The following is a 24,850-nucleotide window of genomic DNA, read 5'->3' as shown; positions in this document are numbered from 1 at the left end:
TGAGATTTCATTTTACTTCTGTCAAAAAAGTTGCCTCAAGAAAATTAACAAATGCTGGTAAGGATGTAGAAAATGGAAGTTCCTTTTTCCTGCTGGTGGAAATATAAATAGGTGGAATCACTATGGAAATAAGTATGGAGATTTCTCAAAAATCACAAACACACGCACACACACACACACACACACACACACACACACAAATACAGAATTCCTATATAATCTAGCTATAGCACTCATGTATATATGTCTAATATAGTCTAAGTCCTACCCAGACATACTTGCATACCATATTCATTGTTGTTCTAAGCACAATAGCTAAGAAACAGAAAACAACTAGATGTCTATCAACAGCCAAAATGAATAAGAAAATGTACTATATAAAAATAAAATCACAACACTTACAGCAAAATGGATGGTGCTGGAAAGTATTGTGTTAACCCAAATATCCCAAGTATGAAAAGACAACAGTAAGTTTCTGTCACATGCAGATCCTAGATACTATATAAGTTTCTGAAGACTACATACCATAAAACTAGAAAAATAAATGTTGGGAGGGGGTTAAGAAATGATTGGGGGGTTAGGACTGGAGAGATGGCTCAGTGGTTAAAAGTGCTGTCTGGTCTTCCAGAGGACCTGCATTCAATCCCCAGCACCCACATGACACACAGCTCATAACTGCCTGTAACTCCAGTTTTGGGGGGGAATCCAACACTTTCTCAGAGACATGCATGTAGACAATACATGAATGAACAAGAAATGAAAATAAATAAATTGTTGGAAAAACCAAGAAAGGATTGGGGTTGGAAGAGAAATAGTGGTGAAACTCATGTGACATGAAAACAATGTGTTAGAAGAAGATAAGTGGGGGGCAGGAAAATGGAGGAATGGAGAGGGAAGAAAGACAAGAAAAACAGATGTGAATCATAACGTCATAACAAATCCTATTACCTTATATCCTAATCTTTAAAAAAAATACGTTTACAAATCTTTCAGATTATTTGAATGCTTTATGTTGTTTTCTTTTTCTTCAGTTGGCAAGGGGTGTGTGTTTATTATTATTTCTATTGTAACATTGAGGGTTGAGGTCCTACATTTAGGACCTCGCCCATGCTAAGTATGTGCCTTACCATCCCCCATATCCTCAAGCTTGCTGATCTTATCTAAAAGCAGTGATATTCTTTTGTTTCCCCTTGACACAGGGCTTCCCTGTGTAGCCCTGGCTGTCCTGGAACCTGCTCTGTAGGCCAGAGCTGGCCTCAAACTCACAGAGGTCCCCTGCGTCTAGCCGTGATATTTTTATATATTCATTCAGTGCTGCTTATACTTGGCCCACAATTGTCTTTTATGCGCTGCATTTTATAGCCCTCTGAATGGTATTGCCCTGCTTGTAGGTATACTCAGGAAACTTACAAAGTCAAAATCCAACAGCAGAACAGACTAAACAAACAAACAAGCAGTAGTGACAAGGCAATGTGCTAAAAGTAATGAATGAGATGTGTCCTGAGGGAAAGAGAGCAGGAAGCCTCTCGAAGCTCCTGACAAGTGCATGCCAAGTTTTGAAAGAAAATGAATAGGAGTCAGGCTGGAAAAAGTATGATGGATGTTCTGCAGAGCCATGAGTGGAGAGGCCCACAGTTCCCTGTTGAAATATAAGTAGCTTCCTACTCTGCCATCATGGAGGAATGCCATGGGGCTGGAGAGGCCGGAGTTAACAACTCGGAGGCCATTGGGGAGAAAATATTCAGTATTCCAGCTCTCTGTTGTCCTCTTCTGGGGAAACTGCATGCCCCCAAACTACAGCATTTCATTTTTCTCATAACTCTTCAAGTTGGCCAACAGGCTCTGGGGATCCCTCACCCCTTCTGTGTATAGGTTGGCTTACTATGATGCGGGCAGGAGGATCCCAAACCCTCACTCACACATTTGGCACGAAGGCTGCCTGGGTTTCTCTCTTTATTTCCCAGGAGTTTCTCATATTCAATAACACACCTCAGGCTCCTAACTGAGAAGCTGTTTCTTAGCAGAAAAACATAAATGCAGCAAAACTTCTCAAAGGTTAGGCCCAGAAGGCTCATGGCTTCACCATCTCTGTAGTGATCAAAGCAAGGCCAGATCAATCTAGCTTCCAAAAAAGGAGAAATAGACCCATGTTCCATCCAGAAAAAAAAAAAAAACTACACGTGTGTCTACCATGGGGGAAGAAATATATAATATCATAGATCCTCTGCTGAAAGTCTTTGTGTTTACATCACAGCCTCCACATTTTATATTGCTGTTTCTACAAATAAATCACAAAGGTCAGAAGAAACTTTCAGAGCAAAGTCTGCCTCTTATTTCCAGAGGCTTTCCTGTGTCAGAGCAAGACTCTGTGTGTGTGTGTGTGTGTGTGTGTGTGTGTGTGTGTGTGTGACTACAAAGCTTGTGTGGGCATTTCATTTCCATGGAAACCAAACACTCTGACTCTTGCCTCCAGTCCCCACTTCAGTACTCAACAAGAGCACTGCCTATGAAAATGACAATGAAAATATTTGCATAATTATTATACCACCACAGTCCTGAATCTATTTCAGGAATAATAGCTTTAATATATAGGCAATTGTAACTTAAGAAACCGAATAAAGGTCTTAAATAAAGCTTCTTAGAAGAGAGTTCCAGAGTCTAGAAGAACACAAGAGGTGGTTCTTGTGGATTTCTAGATGTAAGCCCTTTCAGTTAAGAGTTTCTGAATCCAGGAGCTTGATCTGTAAGGCAAAGTTTCTCCCATTATTGATTACTTGTATGCACAGTTGATGCTGAAATATATTTCTGCTTGTATTGTTGGGCATACTTTCAGCATCACTGATCCAGAGACTTTGCTTCAAGACAACAGTCCCTTTCCACAACAGCTTCTGGAGTACAGTGAGGAAGCCAGGTTCCTACGCTAAGACTCAATCTCATAACCTGATTTTGCTTTATTCTCACTATGTGTTCTGTGAGAAAAGTTAATTACCCATGTCAAGCATCAGTTTCCATCTCTATAAAGCCTCAGTAACAACTGTACAGGTCCCTAGCATTGCTTCAGTGGGTTACAATAAACAGTATCCACTGTCTTTAGCTCAGTGTCTGCAATGAATTACCAATGGATTTCACTGTCATTGTTTTCATGGGTTTCCTGCTGTGTTTGCTTCATTTCTCAGGGAGATGTTAATCTCTGTGGCTTTGGGCCAAGTGTTATCCCTTCTTGTTTGTGGAATTGGCTTGACCAGTAAGTACCTGGCAGAAGATTTTCATGCGAACACACCAGTCTTCCAGAGCTTTCTGAACTACATTCTCCTCTTCTTGGTATATACCACCACCCTAGCTGTCCGACAAGGTAAGCTGCCCCTAATCCCAGGAATATGACTTTTACAAACACATAGGAGAATATGAGCCATGAATAGATATCATTTTGTCATTTGTCACATCAGTAAGATGATTCAAATCCCCAGATCGCACTTTGCTGTTTTGCAGTAATACCACAAAGAAAATGCATGACTATATCACAAAGAAATATACATTGTGGGGATTCAGCAAGAAACAGGAGCTATATGCATAGCAGAAAAGTACAACTGGTCATGATTTTGAATTCCTGATTAGGGAATTAGGGTTTTGTTCCTCTCGATGAATCTAAATAGAGTACTGCCTAAAACCTGGAACAGGAGTAATGCAACTCTCCTAAACACGCTTGCCCTGGGCTGTCTGAGGGACTACAGACAAATGTCGGTTCTTTAGGAAAGTGAACACAAACAACTTGAGCAACACCACAAGAGGAATAAAAGAAAAGGCAACTCCCATAGATGGCCATATGTGGTCCTATTCTAAATGTTAAAGAAATAAAGCAATGAAAACAAGTTTCCCAAGAGTCAATAAAAGAAAAATGCCTTTCAAAAGAGTAGGTCCAATAAAGAATACATGGGTGGGAGTGGTCATCTGAAAGGCTCTTTTAGAACCTTCATCATACATTATTATACTTGCTGATAATCCTTTTGTCTATGGCCCCAGAAAAAGCTCCAGATTTTCCCCTAAATTGTAGCTGTTAATCAGGAGCCATTGAAAAATTAACCATTAACAGCTTTGAAAACAATCATCTACGTTAACAACAACCAAGAACATGTATATTGCTAAATATCTCAGTTCTAATAATTATATGTTTATGAAACTTTTATAAGAACTATCAGTATTTTATCCTTATACTTGTGATATTAACATGTTCTTATTTGGATTTCTGTCTACAATAATACTGCTCAAGTATGACTTAGCCAATAGTAGCTTCATCTTAGAAGAGAATAGAATGAAGGTGGCTGGGGTCAGGGATGACATAGTTGCGAAAAGCCTTGCCTTGCAAGTATGAAGACATGAATTCAGATTCCCAGAACCTATTTAAATTTTTGAGCAAGGCAGCACGCATCTGGATCCCACCACTGGGGAAAGAGAGACAGGCAGATCCCTGGAGCTCACTGCCCAGCTGGTTGAGCAGAATTGACAAGCTCTAGGTTCAGCAAAACACTCTGCCTCATAAATTAAGTTGGGGAGTAATTGGATGTGTTACCAGATGTCAGTCTTTGGTATTTACATGCATACATACACACATGTGCACATGTACACATATCTACACATAAACACATCCACACACACATGAGTAAAGAACCCCCTGCGCGCGCACACACACACACACACACACACACACACACAGAGAGAGAGAGAGAGAGAGAGAGAGAGAGAGAGAGAGAGAGAGAGAGAGAATCACCACACTCATATTTAATTGATTTTCCATTTGTTGAAAATATATTAGAAGCTAATTTAATTTGCTTTCCCCAAGTTGATGTTACTTGTTTTTTTTTTAAGCCTTTGATATTAACAGCTATAACTTCTGTTAAGAATAACAGTCTACAAAGTTACAGACACTAAGTCTTAACTATGTTTCTTCAGAGTGAGTCAGAAGCTGTTGAATTTGAAGGACATAAGGCTCTTGAATGGTGATGCTTCAGGCCAGGAAAAGACTCCAGGAAGTGAGGCAATGGGAGAGGCATACAGTTAGTAACTCATTTCAGAGAAACTGAGGGAATGTATCTAAAAAAGAAGAGACAAGGGATGAATGTAAAATTCACTTCATGTGAGCTTGAATCAACATCAAATGACTAGTATCATTTAACTGAGTATAAAGAATATAATTAAGAATAATTGGATTAAACAAATTTTTAGTAGCTCAATACTGAAAACATTGTTTGTATGAAGATGGTGAATTTCCCATTGGTGATTTTTAAGCACCACTGAATTTTGAAATAGCAAATTGTTGCTCCCCTGGGGAGTTCTGATCTTTGTTATTTTCTAAGAGTCCAGAGATTAAGTAAGAGTCTATATAGAGAGAAAATAAACATAATAAAAAATGGAAATCATGATTATAATAGTTATACATAGAAGCTAGAAAAGTTAAGGTATGAAAGGAGTTGGTGTTAATAACATTAATAATGTCATTTATAATGGATATTTATAATTGTCAGCTACAGCATATGGGACTTTTCCCTTCTAACTTCTCCAAAGCAAGGATATACGTCATCCAAAATTTTATAAATGATAAAACCAATGAAGCTACTAGGAAAAGATTCAGGCTGTGACCAGCTAGGGCTGGAAGAGCAGAGCTACCTTTGGCTTCTTCCTATGGAGTTTGGAGGCGGTGGGAAGGATGAGAGATGCTTTACAATGCTTCTCAACCCTCCTAAAGCTGCAACCATTCCATACACTTCCTTACGTTGCAGTGACCTCCAACCATACATTTATTTCCCTTGCTACTTCTTAACAGTAATTTTGCTACAATTCTGAATTGTAATGTAAATCTATGCTATGCTACACAAGGTATCTGACATGCAACCACTGGGAAAAGGACATTTGATCTCCAAGGGGGTCATGGTCCACAGATTAAGAACCACTGCTTTAAAATAAAAAAAAGACATTTGTGTTTCTTAAATTTAAAAACCCTGAACAGGAAAGTAGCAGGGGGTATATGGTGTAGTGAAACCCAGCAATGAGATCAGAAGAGAGTCCTATACACAATGTATAGCAGCGTGTCAGTGTGGGTAAGGCTGGGGCAAAGAGGCTGAAGACTGGGAAGGAACGTGGAGGCCCTTTTTGAAGGAAAGACTGGGGAAATACTGTTTTTCTAGAGAGTGGAAAAACCATTTCCCAAATGCAGGGTTCTTTTTGGAGATTTCTTTCTTTCTCTCTCTCTCTCTCTTTCTCCCTCTCTTTCTTTCTCTCTCTTTCTTTCTTTTATTGCTTTTTACTTTTTAAATTTTTTTTTTACTGTTGCCCTGGATGACCACTAAACTGACTCATACATCTGTGATGTCTACCCACATAGACTGGTATTTAGCTAACATCTAGAAATCAACATAGTAATTAATTTTGTAGGTGCTGTGTCACTTTAATGTGTTAGAAGCATCATAAGTTTTCTGTTCAGGCACTTCAAGACTTGGGATGAATGAGCAAAAGAGAAGAGAGGGGAAGTCTGTGTGAAAGGGAGGACCCCTTATAGCCAGTCCTCCTTTCTCAGTGCTCCTCAGAGCCTGCAGGTCAAGTGCTGACCTTCACATCTCACCTAGCACAAATATCACCTATCCAGCTGGGTCTCCATATTAGCGATATATGTATGCCTTGGACCACTTGACAGTAAGCAGTTTCCTAGCTGTGTTTTTCTTCTTTTTATAACAGATCACTGTCATTGTATTCGTATAGCTTCTAAAACTATAGTTGTCAAACTGGAAACCCTCTGAGAATATTTAAGCGTTAAGTCATTGTAGGTAGCCTTCCCAAAATTCTGACTTCAAAGTTAGAGAAAATTCTCCCTATCAAATATGCATTAGATCAATGACCAAAAGATATGCAGGTAGCAGGTTCCAGTGTAGATATGAGTAAATGACACTGTGAAATTGCCCTTGGGTATTAATTAATTCCAGGGGAAACATTGGGATTGTCATCCTTTAAGACACTGTGTCTTGCTGAACAAATTCTAGGTGTGGCCTGAAAGGTTGAAGCTCTGTTCCCTTTCACTTGTTTCTGAAATTGAAGAATCTACTGATCCTAACAGAGCCCTTGAGGAATAGAACTCCATAGAAAGATGTTTAGTTCTGTAATGTCAACCAATGTATCCAGTCTGGGAATTACAGGAAAACTGAAAGTACTGTTATGTTAACCCCACTGAGAAATATTTAGAAAATGAAAATGTGTCCATAAAGAAACACCAGACATTCAAAATTTTTATGCTCTATGTCCAAACTAAGGTCCTTAAGAATATAGCTAAGAAATCATAAGACGCTTCAAGGGAGGCTTCACACCCAATTATCTGTCTAAGAATTACTGAAAGGCTCTCCCTCGCCTCTACATAGTTCCTCCTTTCTTAAAATTTTAGGTAACTCTAGCTGAAATCCAAAAACCAAGAGACACAAAAATGCAAATACCATGCAACAAGGGAAGACAGTCTTCAGCTCAAATGAAGACTGTGCTCTTGCTTTTGTGATACAGAAGCAAGAAACATGACTGGATTTTAAAATCAAAAGAGAAATAGATGCATTTCTTACCAAGAAAATATTTATCATCAGGGTTTTTTGTCCATAATCATTTCTTACTTATTGTAACTGTTTCCCAGTTCTGTCTTCAGTGCCCCCTGCTTAATGGGTGAAGTCAATTTGATTACTACCATTTTTCTACATTTGTGTCTAATTAGAGCAAATAAAGACAGTAAGGTAAAGACAGGATGCTCACGGAGAAGCAAAAGCAGGTTCAGAGCCTGTGTTCTTCCTCCAGCCACAGTATAGAAAAGGACATGGAAATATAATAGAACCCAAAGGCTGTACCACTATATAGAAGCCTGGGGTACCCCTTCAGTATTCCTTATAACAGCCCTTACAAGGGTTGCTTTTTCATTGAAGAGTATTTCTTTAAGTGCTTCTAATTTTCAATAATAATAATAATAATAATAATAATAATAATAATAATAACAACAATAATAAATCTTCTGGCTAAAGCAATTCAATAAGTATGTCATATTTGCTTTCCAGAAAATTCTTGAAGATAGACTTTTGCATATTTTCTATCATCTCTCGCTTTGTGTGAGCATGAAAATGAAATGAGTCTCTAAAAGTACTAATATAATATCCATAATCAAGTCTTTAAATATTCATGTAGTTAGACAAATAGTGCAGAACGTCATATTCAATGAAACAGGTTTCTTGGCCAGAAGAAGTCTTGGCGACTTGAGTGTCTGCATCTTGCAATATGTAAGATTCTGGCATCGGCTAAGGTTCTCTTGAACCAGCAGGTTCTGCTTCTTCTCTACATTTGGGAATCTCTGCCTTTACATGCATCAGGATGTTTTAGTGTTTAAAACAGGTGGCCCCAATCCCTAACTAAAGCAGAAAAATGAATAAAATCAAAATCCAGGGTCTTCTTAGACCAGAAGACCAAGGACACTTCAATGCTCACTCAGTTCCCAACTCTCCAGATAATCCTTACTAAAGCGCTGAAAAGGAGGCACTGTTGTGGGTTGGCTGGATAAGAGAGCGCTTGGAGAATGTAAAGGAGGGATCATACATCTCCTGGGAGCCACGGGGAAACAAACATCATCAATTCCCTAAGACTGGTGAGGGAATTTTTATTGGACTTTATTCAGTTCTCCCTTGTGGTAAATTACCTGGCAAACTTCCATGCCTATTCCTTGTCAAGTCACATTTATTTTTTATTTCTTAAGTGTGACTGGAGAGTTGTAGTCACTATGGTAAAGAAAGATTGTACTTGAGTGGTTACTGAGATGAATCCTTGTAGAAAATCCTTGAGAAACACTTAACATTATTATGGGCAAGAACAAAACAGGCTTAAGTTTGAGGAAGCAGATAACATCCTGTGAAAAAATTGGCAAAGGAAAATTACACACAAAAGTCAGAACCCACTTCTCACAAAGCTGCCTGTTAGCAATTCTTTATAGAACACTGGCAGAAGTGCAAACTGGCCATACTACTTTTGAATATAGCTTGGCAGTGGCTTATAAAGTTAAACATGCACTTCCTATATGTTCCAACAGTCATTCCCTCTCCAAGAGAAATGGGAAAGCATAATGTTGATACACAGAAATGAATGCAAATGTTGCTTTGTTTAAAATTCTATAAAAACCTGTAAAAAACAGCAACAATAACAAAACCTGAGTACTCATTAGTTTATGGAAGGGGAGGAAAAGCTGCTTGTGATGGGATACACCAGAGATTCCAGAATTCACAGGCTAGGTCAAGAATATTGCCACAGATTCAAGGCCATCTTGGGCTAAACGATGACTATCTCACTAGTCAGAGCTACGTAGCAAAATGCTGCCTCAAAGAAAAACAAGGAGCAGTTGGTGGAGGTTTGGGGGCCAGTGAGATAGTTTACAGGGAAAAGGGATTTTCTACAGAAGCCCAATGAGTTTAGGTCTGTCTCTGGAGCTCACTTTGTAGAAGGAAAGAGCCATCTCCTTCAGGTCGTATTCTGCCCTCCACACACACAGCATAGCACACATGTGTCTACACTCATGCACATACACACAATAAATAAATAAGTAAATAAATAAATAAATAAATAAATAAATAAATATGTAATGAGTTTACATAATTCAGTACCACTCCCTAAGGGGGAAAAAAAGGAATAAGGTACCCATTCATTCAGCAATATTAGCTATTTTTAACAGCATTATGCTAAGTACAAAACTGTATGCAAAGTTTATGCTCAGGATAATTGCATTCTGTGTTGTTATATGAGCTTTTGGAGAAAACAAAATAACAATGACAGAAAGGAGATCCATTGTTCGTGGAGATTGAAAGTGAGGGCAGGCTGCAGAAGCCACCAAAGAAACCTTTGGCTCAATGTATTCTCTGCATTTCTATTGTTACAGTCATCATATAAATGTATGTGTTTGACAAGACTCTTCAAACCATACACTTAAAGAAATGAGATTTATCGTGTATAAATTATACTTGATGGAAAAAAGAAAATAGCCTAACTGTAGGCAACACTGTGGTTGCCTGGCTAGAATAATATGTTATCGAGTTTCCAATATGTGACTATTCTTTAGGTCATTTCCAGGTATCAGGAAATGCTGTTGAAAGCATCTTACTTTACTGTGGCATCCTTCTGGAATACCAAGGAACTTGATCCATCAAGCTCAAAGCCCTGCATCAAATAGTGCCCAACACGCATATTCTATGTATATACAGTATTTACAGAATACATCTGCAGCAAATGGAGCATCCCACAGTCTTAATAATACTTAGGGCACTCAATATAAAGCATCAATTTATGCTGCAGTATATAATCACAAATTCAGGACTGTACACAGAACCCTCAGTATCAGCTCAATAAAAGACTTTCATATTGAAAGAAATGAAGAATATGCATTATCACCTTCTCCTTTTAATGAATCCTCATATAAACTCACACACATGCTTTTATATATAACATCCCCCTGCATTCCTCATGCTACATGCTTCATTAATGAGTATCCCTTTGATTTGTCCATTCCAAACAGCATCTAAGCTTGCAGGGAGGGATTGTCTCCTTGTTGTATCTGGAGTCCATGTTGACTGTTAATTCGGGAAATCTTTAAGCATTCATCTTTCCATGCTGAGAGCTGGCAAAGAGCAATACTCATTCCTGGCACGAAGCTGCAGTGTTCATGTGGGAGATTGAAGGGTGGTTACAAGATGATAACTGTATTGCCTGAAGCAGATAAGTCCCCCTCTGCCAAAACAGTGCTTTGTATGTAATTAGTGTAAAAATTCAGAGGAATAGAGTTTATCCTTACAATCATCTTTCTCATTAAAACGAATCATAATGGGGGAACAAAGCCATCCCTGAAGTGAACGAAATTGCTTCCCTGAAGTTTTCATTAAATCAAAGACTCGGCAGTTGGGACTCGTGCAGACACCATTGCAGGCTGGTGCATGAGATCTGCAGGAGAAAATGACTTTTTTCCCTCCAAGGATTAGAATTGCATTGCGGTGATCTTCAGATCAGAATTCTATGCCTGTGCATTTTGCAAACGCTCCTGTTCATTGGTTTCTATTTTTGAGGCTTCTGAGGAGCAGGGGGAAGATCACTTAACTAGACGTGTTTAAATGCAATACATGAAAATGGGGGTGCTGCTGTGGGCCAGTATCAGAAAGCATCTGCAAGAACGTTCAGAGCCTATGTTGCTTCTCCTAGTTTTGTTTTATTACTTAATAATTCCAAGACAGAACATAAGCATCACTATCTTTCACTTCTAGCTTCCTAATCAGTCATTTCTAAGAATGTCTTTTTTCCCCCCTTTGAGGTTTTTTGAGATATATTTTTCTTAGAAGAAATTAAAATAGTCCTATATTTTACAGTAAAGAATAATGCCCTTTTGTGAATTTTGACTACATTAAATATTGTGTTATTTGTCCTTGATTAAAACTTTTTTTCTTTTAAATTAAACATTGTTTTCCCAATTAGTAGGGATGTGGTTTTGTTGTTGTTGTTGTTTAATTCTGTTTACATTTTTTTCATAAGTTGTTGCTACCTGTTCTTTCTTTTTGCTAAAGTGTTCAGAAAAAAAATAATGTTCAGGTGAGCTTCTCATGAGTGAATCTTTTCTATGGTCATTTAAAACAGTTGCATCCATTTATATAATGAATGCAATTATATAATGAATTCAGTCAGTTTTTTCTCCCCAATATCCTTCTCAAATCCTGCTGCCTCTCCCACTGAAATTGACAAGTCCCCTTCAAACTTTCATGACTTATTTTTGTATGTAACCCACTGACTTTATTTAGGTTTTTGCTTGAGCATCTCTAGGGATACAGTATCTCTGGCCTCTTTGAGCTCTAGCACTCATCTGTACATACCAAACACAAACATACATACACATAATTAAAAACTTATTATTTTAAACAGTTGTGGTCGAGACCTTTTCTGAGTTCAATTAAATCAAAATTCAGTGTGAGGTTATTCACTAGAGCAATTGCAACTTATTTGTGGCTGCATTGCTGAAGAAAATCACACACGCTCCCACACACATACACACACACACACACACACACACCTGAAAGAATGGGCAACTGGTATAGGTTCTCATGAGATGTAAGGTCTCCATGACCCCCTTCCTTTCACCCCTGATGAAATGTTGATGGGCCTAAGTTTCTGTAAGTCTTATGCAGAGACCCACCAGTGAAAAGAATTCATGATCATAACAACTATACTATGTGCAGAAAAGAAGGTCTTACTATATATCTCCTTGTCCACTGGAATTTACATTCTTTCCCTTGCCAGCTGTCTATGTTCCTTGAGCCTTGGGGATGTTGGTATTACTGTTCTACTTAGGACCACTCAGCCATCACTTATTCTCAACATTATGGCCAATTAAGTGTTTCTGCCTTAACAACTATACATTATAGTAAGAATCTTCTCTGACTAAGGCTGGGTATAGCACTAATCTCTGAGTATAATAAGCATTAGTATTTGGAGGGAATTTTAATAACACGGTCATTGTAGATCACCTCTTGGGTATGTCACAGCCCAAGTGATGCCATGGCTTTTGACCAGGTTTACAATAACAGTCATGAAACACCAATCAGAAAGCAGTTGGTTATTCCCATACTGATGCCACTATGGCACTGGAGGGCATACTTTACCTGGCAATCATTATTATAAGCTGGTATCAAAATCAAAAAGAAATTATAATGTCTCTTGTATTTTTCTTAAAGGTGACCAGCTATTAGGACTCAATCATGTACTGGTCTAGAAATCAACCCAATACTGGAAATAACAGTCTATATTTAGAAGGCTGGATCTGGACCCTACCAGAGACTTAAGCAATAGAATCTTACAATTAAGTTCAAGTGGGAAACTAGGAATAATGACAATATGGTGTAGTGTTTGGGTGTCTCTGGGTCTCAGCTAATCAATAGTTTAGAGGAAGGTATCCCGCATCTGGCACTGAAGGAAAATATCTATCCTTAAAATTTGTATCTAGGACTTACTATATAAGTCTACTAAGTTAAAACATAATTTTGGGGGCTAGAAATATGGCTCAGTGGTTGATTAATACTGCTCTCCCAGTAGGCTCAGACTTGAGGCCCGGAACTCACATCTGGTGGCACACAACTACTTGTAACTCCAGCTCTAGGGAAAAAAATATTTCTGGCCTTTTGCACTTACATGTACAATCTCACACACAAACATACACATGCACATCATTAAAAAAATAAACTTTTAAAAAATATACAATTTAAAACAATTGGGCTTGGAACTTTTCTGGATTCACTTAAACCAAAATTCAATAATAATTGCAGAGTTTATAGGTCCTCAGTGGTGCATTGCTTCACTTCGCAGATCTAGATAATAATGGTAATTGTCTTAGGAGTTTTTGTGAGCTAAATATGGTACAGTATAGATATAAGCCATCTAGGAAGCAGCCAATGAATACGAGAAATATCATCAGCATTAATTTACTCAATAAATACTGAAACTTCTCCCCATCAGTTTGAGGTGTTTGTTTTTGATACAAGGTCTCACTCTGTACCCCACAATGGCCTTGACCTCTTACACTTGGAGACTGTAGGCATGAAGCACCATGACTGGCATACCATCAGTTTGAATTTTATATACAAAACCCTTTAATTTGTATAAAATCTTCATGGAGACTCTGGCTAGGATTCCTGTATGAGTGATCTTTTTCATGTGACCTTGAGTACTGCTGGTGTGATTCCTAGAAGTATCTAAGAAGAAAGAATACAGATGTTCTCTGTCCAGTGTGGTAACCAATGCAAAGGAGAGTTTATTCACGTATTATACAGTTTTGTGACTAATTCTAAAAAGGCACAAGTGCAAAAACATCCCACTAGTGCACAGATGGGGTCTTTCTGCCTAAGCCAGCTAAACCAAAGGAAAGAGTAGGCACCCAGAGCCTTTGTCCAGATGGATCCAGGTGTCCTGAATCTTTTAGCTGTGAATGCACCTACATAGTTCACTGAAGGTGGGGAAGACAGCCAAGGAAGGTGCTAGAGATGTGTGAACATTTTTTAAGAGCTTACCTACGACTCTGGATTGGCATGACAGTGTTGTTTGTATAAAGGTAGAACTTCCTTTGAAATCTACTAGACTGGTCTCAAATGTACAACTCCAGCCTCTGCCTTCTCCATTTTGGATTTGAAGGGGGAAAACTCCTCATCTTGTCTCTCCTTCTTTGTTCTGTGTGTGTTTCTTGTTTCCTGTCTTTAGCCCTTTCCTTCCCATATAGCCTTTAACTTTGAGACAAATAGGTAGAAATGAGAAGAAAAATTTCTATTCCCTGGCCAGAAACAGAAATGTTCTTACAAATCTTGGACAAAGGAGAGAAAATCCAGGTTCCATTCTGGCTTTTCTACAGATAACTTCCTCCAAGTCGCTCTGCTTTGTTCAGTGAAAGGCTGCAAGCACAGATGCCCATTAAAGTGTGTGCTAAACTAAGCAGAACTGTCTTATTTCCTGGGTGGTTTTTCTTCTACCCTACTCTCAGAATGCATCTGTGAACTGCAACCAACAAACACTGATGTAGAAATCAAGACAAATCCAGAGCAGCTAGAAATCAAACACCCTGCTGACTGAGGTACATTCCAACTGGAGGAGTTGCAGAAAACAGAAATGTAATTTGGCCAAATTCAGGGACCTGCATGCCATCAGCAAGAGGTCAGTTTTTGGGATGAGGACCACAGATGTTTTTAAATGACCCTATCACTATTAAATTGCCAATGGATTCTAGGATGGAGAGCCAGCTCACTCTTTTATATACAAAATCCCACATTTTTCCTTAACTAATTGGAATGACAGTAAGCCTCTCTTATTTAATGTCATCTCAATAAATGCCACAGTACAAAATTTGCAAGCAGTATAGGCTTACTTCAAGAACCAGAATTGTTCTTGAATGAGCTCATTCCAAATACTCTTAGACAAATACTTTTTCTTTTTTTTTCTCTTCTCTCTTCTCTTGTCTTCCCTCTCCTCTCCTCTCCTCTCCTCTCCTCTCCTCTCCTCTCCTCTCCTCTCCTCTCCTCTCCTCTCCTCTCCTCTCCTCTCCTCCTCTCTTTCTCTCTGTCTTTCTCTCTCTCTCATCATTTATGGACAGGGTTAGGTTACTCTATTTCAGAATTCAAAAATAACATCTGGGTGGGAAAGAGGAAAAATAATATAAACGTCCAAGATAAAAAAGAGCTGCTTTTTTCTAGGATACCACAAAGCACTGAAGCCAAAAAGCTAGAAAGTGGCCACCTATGCCATCATCCTCCAAGAAGAGGGGAAACCATGCTACTGGGGATCATGGGAGTGTTGCATAGCAACTGTTGAGCAGGACACCACCCAGAAACTCAATAGAACACCCACCGGCCCCTCCTAGATTCAAAGCACAGCTGCCTGATGGCCTCTTGGGCTTCTTTTGATGGAGTATATGGCCTTCACACCAAGACACCATCTTTACTTTAAGGAAAGCAGCAATCAGCTTTTGCAAGCACATTTCAGCTTTGCCTTTAGTTGTTGGGTCGAAACTTCCAGCTGTGCAGTGTTAAACTCATGACCATTATAGCACAGCTTTAAGGCAGCTATTGATTTTAGACTTTTGTTCGACTAAAAGAAAAGTAAGGCAGATCATCCAGGAGCAAGCAAAGAATGTCTAAAAATAAAGTCAAGGAACTTGGTAAGTAACTTCTCACAAGGAAGTGTGTGGGCACAGCTTATGTAAGTGACAGGAATGGGGAAGTCTTTCTACAGTTAAAATTATAAGTTTTTACTATATGGAGACTTATTAACCCGCGGCCCCTGGTTTCTACTGTTTTGACCTCAAGTATGCTTATTAACTGTGATAAGTGAAGAAAAGAAATCTTGTGGTAAATGTGTTCTTATACTGAGTGCGGTGGTCCTTAAGGGTGTCAACCTGGTGCACAAGGTGGGAATGTGACCCCTCTCCCAGAGATATTTCATAGTGTTAGTTCTATCTATGATTCCTTTATAGAGAAGCTTCCAGAAGTCTCCAGCTGAGCACAAGCCATTCAAATTTCTATTACATAACTTCCAGTCATCTTACCTACCCATTCTTTTTCATTTCCTATGGATATTTGTTCATCATTCCATTCATTATTCATTTTTTTCAGAAAGTGTTCTGGGAATGCTCTCTTTTCCTGGGCACTGTTTGGTGGGACTGAGTCCAGCCTCCTCCCTCCCCCTATCCCATCGCTGGGCAGGTTCTGGGCTTCAGGGAAGCACCCAGACATTGTTCCAAGAATGGGAAAATACAGTCTGCAATGTGGGAAGGCAAAGCTGGGATTCCCTGACACATGGGCATCTTTTTGCCACTAGAAAACTGCACAGAGAAGTCGGGAACAGAGGGTTGGGGGTGGGGGTCCATGGGACCTCAAAGAGGCAGGATCATTGGGAGCACACCGTCTGAGGATGGCGTCTAGCCTGGAGCTGGGAATGGGAGCTCTGGCTTAGCATATCCGGTGAAGGTAGCAGCAGTTGTATGGGTGTGGAGGGGCACAAATGGACCTTCTATGGGATATGTACGCAGCGGCTCTGTAAGCGAAGGCCTGCTCCATGCTCCCCCTGGTGGTACTCCATGAAGGAGACAGTCCTTGGTTTCAAACTGTTCATTGGTTGTTCATCATGGAAAATGGATGTGTACCAACTTTTCAGGATGGACCAGAGATTAGACACCTTTTGCAGGGAGGAATGCCTGGGAAGGGGAGTTTGTTGGCTAAACCCTCAGGGCTTATAAGTACCTCATTAGCATGGAGAACTCTGTTCTGGGCCTATGTGATCACAGGTCACATTTCCTTATGTGGGAAAGGGGGCAGGGGGCCGTCTATGGTCTCAGGTGTGTACCCCGGGGACTCAGACCCACTCTACCTTACCAAGTTTCCTGGCAAGTTCCACTGTCACACACCGTTCTTCTCGGGGTCATTGACACTTGAGTGAATAAAGGCCATCTCCCTTTCTCTGTTCCTCCAAATTTATAGGCTATAGAGGGGTGACAGAGAAGGACCTCATGAATGTACAAGGACAAATCTGACATTGCCACTTTCCTTATCTCCAAACCTTCACTGCAAACCCCCTTACTTCTGCTCTGCTTTTTTCATCCTCCCAGAGGCCTCCTTTATCCTAATTATTCAGAGCACAATTCATTATCTTTAGAACCAATATATTGCCAGGCTGAAGAGCAAACCCAGTGGTTAAGAGCACTGGCTTTCCTTCCCGGAAACCCAAGTTGGATTCTCAGCTCACAGTGGTCTAGAACTCAAGTTTTATCAATCTGACACCCTCATTTGGCTTCCATTGGCACCAGACATGCAACTGCATGTATACCTATATACATGATAAAATAATAGTAATTTAAAAAAAAAAAATCAATTCATTGCTGCCCAGTGTCCTTTCCTTGACCTTCCATGTGACATACAAATGTATTTTTCACCAGGACCCCAATTAACTCTAAGAAAATGGCACCTGCTTCCAAGTCCCAACACCACTCTCAGCTGATGGTGTTCCCAAAGATCACTACAGAGACATCATCACTCACTCTACTTTATATTTATCTGTGGTGCTACTGGCCTTCCATGAGCTAGTTTATTGGTTAATGTGTGTATACATACATAAATATTATATGTATGTGTATATAAATATTATATGTATATATACATATATGAACATATGTATATATACAGTAATATTTATATATGTATATATTGGTTAATGTACATTAATGGTTTCCTATACTTTTATGGGTCTACTTTGTTCTTGCCAGTGGTTACATATGTACCATGGCTTTCTGTTATCATGCTGAACATAAAAAACCTCTCCATGCAGACTCAAATAGTCCGTATGTTGTTGTTTTGCCCCTTTAAGAAGCATTTGACATCTCCAGTAACTTAGGCAAATACCTCCCAGTTCTTGTGATTATACTCACACTCAATTTCAGCTCATGCCAAATTTCTAACAACCCCATAACATACTGAAAGTTGTAATAATTCTAAGTAATAAGAGGAAAAGTGTCCAGTGGAGAATAATGGAGTTCTGGGACTTTGTCCTCTCTCGCCTGACAGAACGAAAAGTTTGAAAGCGTTCATAGGAACCATTAACATCTGCAGACGATCAAGAAAGGAGAACGCAGGATCTACTCTGACGCTTAACCAAGCAGGTCTCTTATTTCCCTCAGTGTACAGCATGCGCTGTCCAGCAAATGGTGACGATATCACTCAGAGCATCAGCGTTCCACTTTGTAGTATTCTGGAAATATAAATCAAAGGTGCGCTTACTGGCAGCATCACAGCGTGCACAATTACCAATTGTCCTAACTCTTTGCACAGGTGACAGCCAACTAACCGCAGTAATGTCTGTGATCTCTTGAGATGCTTGTACCATGTCCTTTGAATTTTATACCCAAATCTCAGATGCATTTTCATAGATCTGCATAGATTGTTTAGCAAAGCAATCTCCAACTGCATCATCTTGTGCATCTGTGTCACCTCCTTAGCTACCACTGCTGTGTACTCTCCATACTATCTTAGAAAACACACTTCATGGAGGTAGACATTAAATGTGTTTATAGAATATGCTGACTGATACACAAAGTTGTCTCCAGTTAAACTTCACTATCATCTGGTAATTACACTGTGTGCCCAACACCATGTGACACCCTCCCTCTATGTCTGCATAGGGCTGTAGCTCTGCTCTAAGCCAGGCTGTGTCTGCTTGTCCCTGGACCACTGCCACCATACTATTTGAAGCTTTCTGTCTCTGATACCTGTCACATTTGCATCTCAGGCATCCCACATTTAAAATTCTCAAGCCAGACCCTGGATAGCCAAGTCAGTCCTTCCTTAAAATTCTGATTGAATTTGGGATTTGACACTAACAGCTGGGGGAAGAAATAAATTAATAAAATGTTTTCTCCATGTGGTGAAATCAGCCTCTACTTCAGTTCTGTCATTATAGGATGGAAATGGAGTCTTGTCATAAGGACTAAAAAAAAAAAAAAAAAAAAAAAAAAAAAAACTCTAAAATCAAGTTAGTAGGATGTTGCTAATTCAGCTTCCTAATTAGCTTGTCTACTTCAGGAAAAGAGGCCAAAGTAAAAACATAATAATTTTAATCCTCCTAACCAGGTGTTGGGGGCCGAGTTTTAGCAGAAAGTGGCTATCAGCTTTGCAGCCATCTTGAGCCATATACCCTGACATGAGACTTGAATTACAATAGCCTACAACAGCTGAGAACACTCCGATAATCTTGGTTTAGATACCTTGAGATTAAAGGTGCGTGAGATTAAGGTGTGTGACTTAGAAGTATAGAGATCAGAGTTAGAGACAAGACCTAAGGGCATGATTAAAGGTGTAACTTAGAGGCGTGGCTTAGAATCAGACTATAGAAGACAGAACCAGACATCAGAGCAGAGAGAGAGATTCATACACATCAGACATTAGGTAGAATCTGCCCTCACCCTCGCTCTTGCTGAACCCTGACTCGCAGACCGGAGCAGCAGCTTGGGCCGGGATACAGTGGCCGCCCAAACGTGGGTCGGCCCAGGCCTCAACATTTTGCCTGGGCTGCAACATTTATTTTGGCCGCCCCCAACTTGGGGCTAGTGCAGTCCCCAACATTATTTTGGCGCCCAACGTGGGGCTAGTGTGGATCCCAACAACCAGGGGCCTCTTCTCAAGAGTAAGCCAAATTCCCTTGGATTCTGAGTGGATGACTAATCCAAAAATGAATAAATAAATAAATAAATAAATAATATTTCAGGTTTCAATTTCATCTGAAATGACTTTAGCTGCTTCCATATTCTGCAGACAGATTTACTACTAAACACAAAGAATGTTCCTATCTCTTGATATAAAACCTCCAATTCAAGTTTTATTAAATCCAATTTGACTTCAGAGTTATGGCAATGAAAAAAAATTTAATAGTCAATCTAGGTAGCAAACAAATATATTTATTATACGTCTTTTAAAACATATGTCCACACTATCAAAACTGCTAAACATAAGGAAGATGCCATGAAGTACTAAGAGCCAAAGAGTTAAGGCTAGAGGCCATTGTTTTATTTTTATTTTTAAGTTACTTGGGTAACACATTAGTATAAACATTGCTTGTGTAATATAAACATTTCAAATGCAAGGCATGACTATAGTTAAAAACGATTGCACTCCCCACTGAGCACATAAATACCACACTATTTCAAGGAAATCTTCATTAAAATACTCTTATTTACTTTTCATGCCATTTTTTTCTATGCATTTACATTCATACACAGAGTTACTGAGTGTTTCTCATGAAAATGCTAGAAATCACAGGTTGCTCTGCATTTTGTTTTTTCTCATGTGCTAATTAATATGGCTTGGGAAATTGTCTACCTCAATACATGTACAGTAACTGTATAGTTTTAATTGCCACAATAGTATCCATAAGGCCCAAATTAGTAGGCATATAGATTCTTGTCAATTTTGAATTTTCCCATCTATTTTTCAAATCAATCTCTCTCTCTCTCTCTCTCTCTCTCTCTCTCTCTCTCTCTCTCTCTCCATCTCTGTGTGTGTGTGTGTGTGTGTGTGTGTGTGTGTGTGTGTGTGTGTGTATGTGTGTGTTTGGTTGAGAGTGAGGGGAGGGAGAGAAAGAGATAATGTGTGTGGAAGGATGGGTGTGAGTGAATACATGCCATTTGTGTGTGGTACCCAGGGAGAGCAGAGATGACATAGGATCATCACCTGCAGCTGGAGTTGCCGGTGGTTTTGAGCTGCCCAATGTGGATGCTGGAAACTAAACTCTGGTCCTCTAGGAATGCAACAAGTGTTCTTGGTCATTGAGCTGTCTCTTCAGCATCATACTCCAACTCTTTTAGAAGAAAAATCCTTACAGCTAATTTTTTGGACACATGTGATAGTATTTTGTAGTTTACATTTCTGAAAATGGAAAGACTGAGTCAGTTGACATCCTAATATTGATAAATATCACCAAGTTCTCTCCATCCTACATGCTCTCCCAAAAAAAGTCTGTCACCAGTCAAAGCCTGTCAAGGATATCTAAGAGTACCTTTCTCTTTTATCTTTCACAGTTATTTATCTTTCACAGTTGGGCATTATCATTGATTTTTGTAACCCCGAAACGTGGGAAATATCACATTGTCTTCATCCTTATTTCCTTAAGTACCACAGAAATGTTTGTTGCAAACCTGATATGACTTCACTTCTGAAAACTCAAAGCATATAGCAGTGGCAGCCTCTTACAGTCTGCTCTTGTTACACGTGCACATTGCAGTGGCTGCAGGCCCTCTGTCATTCAGCCTCCTGTTTTCGTTTCCTTGTGAGTCAGGGCAAAGAAGGAAAGACAAATGAGCCCTGTGATTCCTCACTTTGGAAGAATGCCACAGCAGAGCACCAGATAATAATACTGAAATTTATATCATCCATAAGCCTTTTATAGTGGTATAATTAGTAGGGCTATTTAATACTACCCAAGCCTAGCTTTCTTTATTGCTGTAAACACAGCTTGTAATCACATAAATGTCATCAGTAATAATCCTTCAGGGTATCGTGGAAACCTAAGCACTTGAATTGGTAAAGCTAGCTCTTCATCATAATCTTCATTCAAAAGAAAATAGAAAGAAAGAAAGGGGGAAAAAAAGCTAAGAAAGCAGAGTAGGAAGAGGAGGACCACTGGGAACTTTGCAGTGTTTTAGATTTAGGATCCAAGGAAAGCACACCATTGTTATGTGGGGATAATGAATGCGAAGGCACAGAGGAATTGTCACTATTGGTACAAGGCTATGCTCCCCTGGCTATTTGCCGCCTGTCTTCTGAGACATCAAGCCACTTTCATATGATCTCTGCTCTCATTAGGTACTCTTACTAATGTTAATTCAGAAAAGCTGACCTGTTGCGTACATTGAGCATATTCACTTCTCGTTTCATCAACAAAAATAATGTATGTACCATAAGACAGCTTCCAAGAATCTTATATCACAAATAAGCAGCATGCTTTAGAGAATCAAATTGCAGTCAAGAATGGTCTCCACCACAGTTTATGTTCCTGCCTTAAGCAAGTCACCATGTTATCTATGTGATTCAGATGTCCTCCTTGATAAATGGGGAAGTCTATCTAATAAAATTGTTAGCCTATATTTCTCATTTTATGTGGTCAGAAATATGAATTTATAACTAGTGATTTTATTAAAATATCCTTCTCTAATGATGTTGGAGAGATGGTATTTGATTGTACATGACATTTTAGAGTTGGCTATTGTCTTAGTTAGGGTTTTAGTGCTGTGAACAGACACCATGACCAAGGCAACTCTCATAAGAACAACATTTAATTGGAACTGGCTTACAGGTTCAGAGGTTCAGTCCATTATCATCAAGGTGGAAATATGGCAGCATCCAGGCAGGCATGGTACAGGAGGAGCTGAGAGCTCTCCATCTTTATCTGAAGGTTGCTCTCAGAATACTGGCTTCCAGGTAGCTAGAATGAGGTGTGTCACCCACAGAAGGCCACATCTACTCCAACAAGGCCACACATTCTAATAGTGCCACTCCTTGGGCTGAGCAAATACAACCATCACAGATCTTAACAGACTTAAACCAACCATCTGAATAAATCCAGTATGAAAAGTAAGACATTCAGTGAAATAGGTAAAGCACTGGTTCACTCAGCCGGAATGGGGACAAGAAAAGCTCACTTAAGAAGTGAGCAAGAAACAGTGCACAGCTAGTTTGATTTTACAGCCACCCTGTGGATGCTTGCAAGGATTGGTCCAAGGAAAAAAGCAAACGAAATGGTTATATACAAGACTCTTACATCATCTTTTAAGCCACATGATAATCATGTGGTTTTTATAGTTGGAGAAACTAAAGCTCAGAAAGGTTAACTAACTAATCAAAAACAAGCTAGTGGCTTCTGCTTAATACACCAAGTCCCAAAGATCGCATGTTCTAACAACATAAGCATGTCTAGTAAGCCTTACCACAAAAACTGTAGTTTCTAGACACACCCATTCCATCCATAGCTACTGGTGAAAAGGAACCTACATGTGCAAAACATAAAAACAAAAGGTCCGTTGTAAAGGAATGAGTGAGAGACAGATTCATGGGATCTTGGTACAGACTGAAAAGCAAGAAGAGTTCTCTATCAACTGAAACAATAGTCAGGTGAACTCTAAGGACACATAGGGAACAGTGCAAAACTGTGGCTGGAAAGTACAAAGGTATCTCCAAAACGTCAGCAGTGCTTAGACTCTGTATCTGAAGGGAGACAAGTGTTGATGGTGCTCTTGGGGCTGGAAAGATGACACAATGGTTAAGAGTATTTCTGGCTGTTCCTGAAGACTTGAGTTTAGTGAGAATCTCACAAATGGGTTGGCTCACAACCACCTATAACTTTACTTCCAGGTGATTCCACAACTACTTTAGGCCTCTGAGGGCACATGCACACAAATTCCCTCTCTCTCCCTCTCCCTCTCCCTCTCCCTCTCCCTCTCCCTCTCCCTCTCCCTCTCCCTCTCCCTCTCCCTCTCCCTCTCCCTCTCCCTCTCCCTCTCCCTCTCCCTCTCCCTCTCCCTCTCCGTCTCCCTCTCCCTCTCCCTCTCCCTCTCCCTCTCCCTCTCCCTCTCCCTCTCCCTCTCCCTCTCCCTCTCCCTCTCACTCTCCCTCTCCCTCTCCCTCCCCCTCCCCCTCCCCCTCCCCCTCCCCCTCCCCCTCCCCCTCCCCCTCCCCTTCCCTCTCTCTCTCTCACACACACACACTCTAAAATTAAATAAAAATAGCTCTTTAAAAACCAAGCAAACAAGCAAAAACGCCTTGAAAATAATGATGAGCTAAGTCAAAGTGAAATGGCAAGAAATCCCAGTGTTTTTTTCAGTGCACAGACTAATTCAGTTCCCATTCAACGCATCTGTTATAGGAAGAGGGACACGTATGTTTCTATTGATTTTTAAAATATAAAATATTCAGCTAGAAGGAAAAGTGGCTAGATATGTAAATAAATATGAAAATATACCTTATGGTCAGGAGAGATAAGAAACATCAGAAGGAGACTTAGAGGTATCATAGATGTTGGAATTATCAGAAGTGTATTATACTTCAGTTCTAGGAGAGAGTGATAGCATTTGTGGAAAATAGGAATTTTCACCAGAGGGAGAGAGCGTAAGTGAGAGTGAAAAAGAAATGGAGGGGTTAATGTTAAATGAGAATTATGGAAATAATAATAGTAGTAGTAGTAATACTAATAATAAAGCACATTCCATCCTGAAAACATGCATATGAGTAGCATTATACAGACTGAGAAGGTTAGATTTAGAAATCTGTGTTAGAGTTGTATGTACATAATAACAGCTTGTTAAAAATTAGGTCATGAGTTTGAAGGAGAGTCCGGAGAAATGTAGGAAGGGTTTGGAGGAAGTAAAGGGAAAAGAGAAACGTAATCAAAGTATAATCTCAAAAAATATAAAGCATATGGGTCTCTGGAGGGAATAGAATGAACTTGAAGGTGAATACAAAACATCCAGCCACAAAGCCAAAACAAACCAAAACAAATCAAAACGAAAAACCAGGGGGCCATGTAGAGCACAACCGAGTAGATGGTCCAGAGTAAACTTGACAGCATGAAATGATCCAATGCACATACAAATGCAACTGGGCTTCTGAAAGAAAGTAGAGCAATGAGCATAGTGAACATTTGAAGATGGTAGTTAAGAACTTTTCAAATGGACTCTGCAACGTCAGTACTCAAGTAGGAGAAATGCAAAGAAAAATCACACCTGGTCGCCTCCCATTTAAAATGCTTA

General features: G+C 39.6%; 1 protein-coding gene across 1 annotated transcript in view; it reads left to right on the top strand.

The window, feature by feature from the left end:
* The window catches only part of Slc35f1 (solute carrier family 35 member F1), a 414,651-nt gene that overhangs the window by 248,503 nt on the left and 141,298 nt on the right, over nucleotides 1-24,850 (top strand). Inside the window, exon 2 of the mRNA XM_034523723.2 lies at nucleotides 3,177-3,352. Within this exon, the coding sequence (XP_034379614.1) occupies nucleotides 3,177-3,352 (176 nt within the window). The remainder of the gene's footprint in view (nucleotides 1-3,176; nucleotides 3,353-24,850) is intronic.

This window comes from Arvicanthis niloticus, chromosome 20 (assembly GCF_011762505.2).
Source record: "Arvicanthis niloticus isolate mArvNil1 chromosome 20, mArvNil1.pat.X, whole genome shotgun sequence".
Classification (NCBI taxonomy): Eukaryota; Metazoa; Chordata; class Mammalia; order Rodentia; family Muridae; genus Arvicanthis; species Arvicanthis niloticus.
This window is presented reverse-complemented; position numbering and strand designations above follow the sequence as displayed.